Here is a 6,322-nt window from a genome sequence, read left to right on the forward strand (position 1 = left end):
TGTATATGTATGTATATATATATATATGTATATATATATATGTATGTATATATATATATATATATGTATGTATATATATATATATGTATGTATATATATATATATGTATGTATATATATATATGTATGTATATATGTGTATATATATATATGTATATATGTATGTATATATGTGTATATATATATATATATATGTATATATATATATATGTATAATATTTGGAATTCAATATTACCTCTTTAGTTTTTTATGTGTAAAATGCTCGTAAAAACAGGTGGATGGAAACACCCACTTACTGTTGGTTTTGTTAACCCTAAGAAAAATACAGAATATCACTGGACCTTTTTGTTTCACCAGGGTTTATATTGTATAATGTTAAGGCCATGTAATACCCAGAGTGTAGGAGGATATCATATTTTTGTCAAAACAGCACGTAGTACAAAGCATATAAAATGTAAAGAGTAGAGGACCTAAGATTGAGCCTTGGGGAACACCAAATGAACTTTAAAACAGAGAGAAGACTTTTCCATCCAGATTTAAATCTTTACTAAAATTTCCTCTCCTTTCTGTCTAGGTGTGTTTGCACTGGACAGCATCATGCAGAGCTGGTTCACCCTCTTCACCCCCACCGAAGCCACCAGTGTCGTGGCGAGCACAGTCATGTCCAACAGCACCATCGTCCGCCTGCATTTGGACTGCCACCAGCAGGAGAACCTGGCCAACTCCGCCCGCACCCTGGCCCTGCAGTGTGCCATGAAGGACCCCCAAAACTGTGCCCTGTCAGCCCTGACCCTCTGCGAGAAGGACCACATTGCCTTCGAGACAGCCTATCAGATTGTACTGGATGCAGCCACCACAGGAATGAACTACACACAGCTGTTTACAATAGCACGCTACATGGAGCACCGCGGTTACCCTATGAGGGCGTACAAATTAGCAACATTAGCCATGACTCACCTGAACCTCAGCTACAACCAAGACACACACCCGGCCATCAATGACGTGCTCTGGGCTTGTGCGCTCAGCCACTCGTTGGGGAAAAACGAACTGGCAGCTGTCATCCCCCTGGTGGTGAAGAGCGTGAAGTGCGCCACTGTCTTGTCGGACATTTTGCGGCGGTGCACGTTAACGACGCCGGGCATGGTGGCGCTGCACAGTCGCAGAAACTCTGGGAAGCTGATGTCTCTGGACAAGGCTCCACTCAGGCAGCTACTGGATGCCACGATCGGGGCCTACATCAACACGACGCACTCTCGGCTGACGCACATCAGCCCACGCCACTACAGCGAGTTCATCGAGTTCCTTAGCAAAGCCAGAGAGACGTTTCTCATGGCGCACGACGGACACATCCAGTTCACACAGTTCATAGACAACCTGAAACAGATATACAAGGGCAAGAAGAAACTCATGATGCTCGTTCGAGAGAGATTCGGTTGAAAGAGTATCAAAAGACCAAACTGCCCCTTTTTTTTTTTTTTTTTTTACTTGAGTCTCTTGTTTTTATCCTTTCTAACTTGAAGTGAAAATCCACTTAAAACAATTCACACAAATCTTATTCCTATGAGTTGGGACTGCTGGGTCAAATGTGATAATGGACTGAAGGGGTGTTATTATATGCACATCACGTATAGGTGTGAGGCCATTTTAATAAGCAGCATCAATGAGAAAAAAGTTACGCCTGCAAACTCCCAAACCACAAAACTTATTTTAAAAAAAAGGCTTTCGATTCCAGTCGGATTTGCAGAGGGTCACATTTCTTAAAAATGGATACGACACCCATATGATAACATATATATATATATAACACAATATATATTTCAAAGCAATTAACAATGCAAGATTAAATCTCAAAGACTAGAAGTACAAAGGAAATTCATCAAAATATCAACAATACATCAGAAAATGTGAATATAAATCAATAAATATACAAAAAGCATCTTAAAATGGATATTTTTTCATACCTCAATACCTTCCCATAATTATGAAATCCCTTCAGAAAATCTGCAGACGTGTTGTATTTTATATTTGAGCAGATAAGAAGTTACAATTTAAAATTAATCTAAGTTTGAAGAGTTTTGACCTGATAAATTTCCAACTAGGTTCGAACCTTTTAATAAAGTTTGTGACTTGGAGTCAGGGTGCAGGCGTCTTTCATCTAATGTGATAATAAATAATAATAGGAATAATAATAATTCCTATTTAATTCAAGCTGTACTGGTGTCAGCATTAGCACAGACAGATCCTTGGTTGATTTTAGTGTTGGAAAACTAATTAGACAGCCCAAGTTAATAGTAATTAGTTATGAATCTGCCTTTAGGGTAAATTTTGAAATCAAAAAAAAAAAAAAAGCAGCAACACCTGGTCTTGATGTGTATAAAACCATTACGTTTGCAGACGCAGAGAACTGTCATTTCGTGGAAGTTGGTGTGTTTCCCTTTACATGTATGAAAGCAGGAGAGTAAGAGTTTTACACTGAGTATATACTGTATTGTCCAGTGGCAAAATGTCCACCTTGCACTCCTCCTACGTCCCTCAGCTAACGTTCACAGCCTCAAAGAGAAAACAAAACGGCTTTAAACCAAACGGAGCAACTCCATCTGAAGTGACGAGTACCTCTTTTTAAAGGATCCAGCTTTACCCCCCACCCCCACCCCCTCCTTACCCAGTCCTTGCCTCCCCGCCTGCTGAACGGAGTGAAAGGTAAAAACTCCAGATCCACAATCAGAATTATTTTACTGGTTACTGGCCATCTTCTGGCTGATTGTTTTTTCTTGGCTTAGCAGTGTTGTCTCAAACGTTCAATATGCTTATTTTACAGACGCATTTGTCACGGAAACACAACGACAAACTGTCACAGTGCTCGCTCTTGTGGAAACTTTGCAACTGTCAACATACATTCTCAGGGATTTCTCTAAAAAAGGAAAAAAAGAAAAAAAAAAAAGAAAGCAGACAAAAAAAGAGAAAAGCATTTTATTGTCTTGTATATATGAAAGTATATGTCTGAATATTGAAAAAAAAAATGTATATGTTAACTAATTTATGACAGAATATTCTATGTAAGGCACAATACTTGAAGCTGCAGTACTTTTGGTTTTTGAAACAAGAAAAAAAAAACATATCAGAAGGACTTCAAAACGTTCGCCTTGCATCAGGGGCCAGTTCAAACTGTAGTACATACAAAGGCAAGTTTGGCTCTGCAGACATGTAATGAACTGCAGAAACTGGACACTCATAAGACGGTAAGAGTGTATTCTCCTGAACACAGGAGTGTATTGAGGATGGTAGAAGTCAGAGAAAGAGAGGACTGTGGAGGCAGAGCAGCTGCTGCCATGTTCTTCACGTCGTCTCCTGCAGTGACTCGCTCACAAAATGAAGCTGTTTTACGCTCAGTGTCCACGCCTCCTCTGCTGATGTCTCGACTTTGTGCAGGACTATGGCTATGGCTTTATTTTATGAGTTCCTTTTGTTTTCCAGCAAATTTCCTAGAAATTTTCCTCATAATTTCCTGAAGATTAGCTTGTTTTTAGCTGTAAATTACAAGGATACCTCCAAGAAAAGGCCTATGCAATTTGGTACCATTTCCAAATAATAAATACGTTTCCTGGAAAGAAGCATATAATATGTTAGTAATTATTGGTAAAATTTAAAGTGATCCAGTTATTTCTAAATGCTAAGCTAGTACAACCTTGAGACTTTTGATCAGATGATAGCAGCAAGCAAACTGAGAGTAATAAATATTCACTGGGGGTTTAAATGAGCACTTTCTCTCATTAAACTGTATCTGGATGTCAATAATAAACTCAACACGTACGAATGATAAGGGAGATGGGACAAACTTTCTTGGAAACATCCATCTTATGTTGCAGGAAATTATGGAGGAAAGTTTCCAGAATATTAAATGGAAAATACAGAACTGGTTAAATAAACCGTTACAGGAAGTTGGTCTAAACTGTAGGTTTTGACTGTTCCACTTTTCTTTACACTTTTTATGTTTTTTTTTTTTTATTATTTTATTTCTCCTCTTCTTCTACTGTTTTTATTTCTCTCTAGAATTCCTCACACGAGAACAGCCTTCTTTCTTGCCTTGTCTTAATGCTTTAAAATAACCAAATGGGAGTTCTAACTACCAAACCTTTTTCATACGCCAGCCGACTTCGGTTACAACCTGTTGGTGTCTTTTCGTTCTTTGCTGAACTTGGCTCTGTGTTTCTGTGCTTTAAAAGCTCATTTCATCTGTTTTCAGTGTCGTCTCTTTAAAAGTCTGTCAGTAGCTCCTCTTTGTTTAGAAACCAGATTTTACTCCCTTTTATTTATTGCGTTAGGTAAATGATTGTACAACCATGTCAACATGCTCATGAAGTTGAAACTAAGATTTGATACACTGATTGATTTATTTATGTAACTAAATCACTGTTTTATAAACTTGTTGATGAATCAACATTTTGTTTTGATTAAATTAGTTTTTTGACAGCAGGATGACATCTGGTTTCTTTATTATTGAAGCTCTTTCAGCCACTTTATTTTTCTTTAATCTGTGTGAGAATTTGCCACCTTTTGATTTATTATTTAACTTTATAATTATAAGTTAAAATAGGCTGTGAAACATCTCTCAATATAAGTCTGAAAAGTGATTTTTATAGTGTTTCCATCATCTGGAAAGCAATGAAAGTAAAGATACACGTCCACAAATGATATGAATTGCATATTAATTACACCATAATAGGAGAATAAAATAAAATTCCTCAGTCATCTAAGGGTCAAAGATATTTGCTTTTTTATTTTAATTAACTTTTAACAACTTCAGTGTAAGAAAATATACATGGCTTTGTGAATTCAATTAAAACTTAATGGTGCTGACATGTTAACATTTGATTATTAATGTAGATTGATTATAACTGAATGTCGTTAACAGATCCTCTGAATGCCTCATATTAAGCAACGAGAGAGAAACCGAGAGAAATATGAGGCATTCATTGCAGGACAGATTTTCCCTTCACTTTAGTGTACTGATCCATCATTCATCAGATTTCTTGTTCTACTATGTAACTTGAGTTTATGGCAACACCTGCACTCTTTCAGATACCTGAATAAGGTGTTAACATGCCACAGTCTCCTAGTTTCTATGTGCTCCAGCTTCCAAATCCAGGTTTCTCAAAACCAGGATCTAATCCAAGTAAGTAACAAACAGAAGAACAAAGGCATCATGATTCCTGCCGGCTTACCCAAGTGCATGCTGGTCCTACATCTGTCTACCTACCTAAATAACCTCAAATACCCACATTGTTACCACAGAGTTAACCAAAACTAACTATGCTGAACAAGCAAATGATATAAATGAACTAATGACTAACGAAAGAGAACATAGCTCGCCTAAATCGGTTGACTTGGAGATGTAGCCTCTTGGAGGCACGTTGGAATGATCTAATGTGACTTCACTCCAAACACAGTGCGAACGGGTTCACTCAGATATTGGTAGGGAGATGTCCCTACCGTACATATTCAAACCTACGCCCTTGTGTTCATGCAATACAGTGAGTCACATCTGGACGCTGGCGTTATGACGATATAGAAACAGCAGAGCTAAGAAGAAATAGAGATAACTACACTGACGGCACAGAGTCGGCAATCATGATAAAACCAGACTGTTGCTTGAAAGCTGGATTCAAAATTTTAGTCCGTTTGAATCCAAACCTTCTGACACACCGGATCAACACTAATATTATGGGTGACAGGGACCAGGAGACTGGGGTGTAACAAGACAACTATAATTATAATAATATACACTCAATGTGCTCCTTTGGCAACAGGCCTGGATAGTTCATGACCAGACTGCTGTGGCTCGATTAAGCCCATTTATTGTTACAGTCTCACCAAGATCTTCATGTCTATTGAGTCAAATCGATCAGGGTCAAAAGAAGAAGGGAGGAGAAGAAAGTACATTGATGTATATGAGAGGATGACCGCAGGAGTTTTTATTTATTTATGTGTGAAGACAGAGACTCCACAGAAGTTAATGGATTATTTGGATCCTGGTTTGATCTTGTTGAGGAGCTTTAGCTGCTTCGGCAGACTCTCTCCTCTAATCTGCTTGTTTCAGACGTCAAAGTTTTCTCTTTTGGTACATCCAGTTATTCTGGCCTTGTGTGGTCTGCGACTGGAGTTTACTCTGGTCCATTTCTCTAAATTGTGATTAGTAAATTGGAGATTTGGTTTCTTGAGTTGCTCAATATAAATCCTCATTACATAGCTTGTTAGGAGTCTATTCACCAGTGTATATACTGTATTTGGAGGTAAAAACATGTATCCAAAGGTTTTAATGTTG

The 6,322-nt window shown here is 37.9% G+C and overlaps 1 protein-coding gene across 2 annotated transcripts in view; it reads left to right on the forward strand.

Annotated features, from left to right (window-relative positions):
* LOC111666832 (zinc finger SWIM domain-containing protein 6-like) overlaps window positions 1-4,473 on the forward strand; it is a 44,903-nt gene extending 40,430 nt beyond the window's left edge. The window contains exons 14-15 of one of the 2 annotated variants that reach the window (XR_015438212.1): window positions 575-2,700; window positions 2,819-4,473. Coding sequence is in view for 1 of the 2 variants with exons in the window: in XM_023422338.1 (XP_023278106.1) it covers window positions 575-1,437 (863 nt within the window). In the remaining variant the exon portion in view is untranslated. Of the gene's footprint in view, window positions 1-574 lie in introns of both variants that reach the window. The other variant, XM_023422338.1, reaches the window with a different exon arrangement.
* The last annotated feature ends 1,849 nt before the right edge of the window (window positions 4,474-6,322 follow it).

This window comes from Seriola lalandi, unplaced genomic scaffold (assembly GCF_002814215.2).
Source record: "Seriola lalandi dorsalis isolate HSWRI2012SDOR001 ecotype SW California unplaced genomic scaffold, Sedor1 jcf7180002054680, whole genome shotgun sequence".
In the NCBI taxonomy this organism is placed as follows: Eukaryota; Metazoa; Chordata; class Actinopteri; order Carangiformes; family Carangidae; genus Seriola; species Seriola lalandi.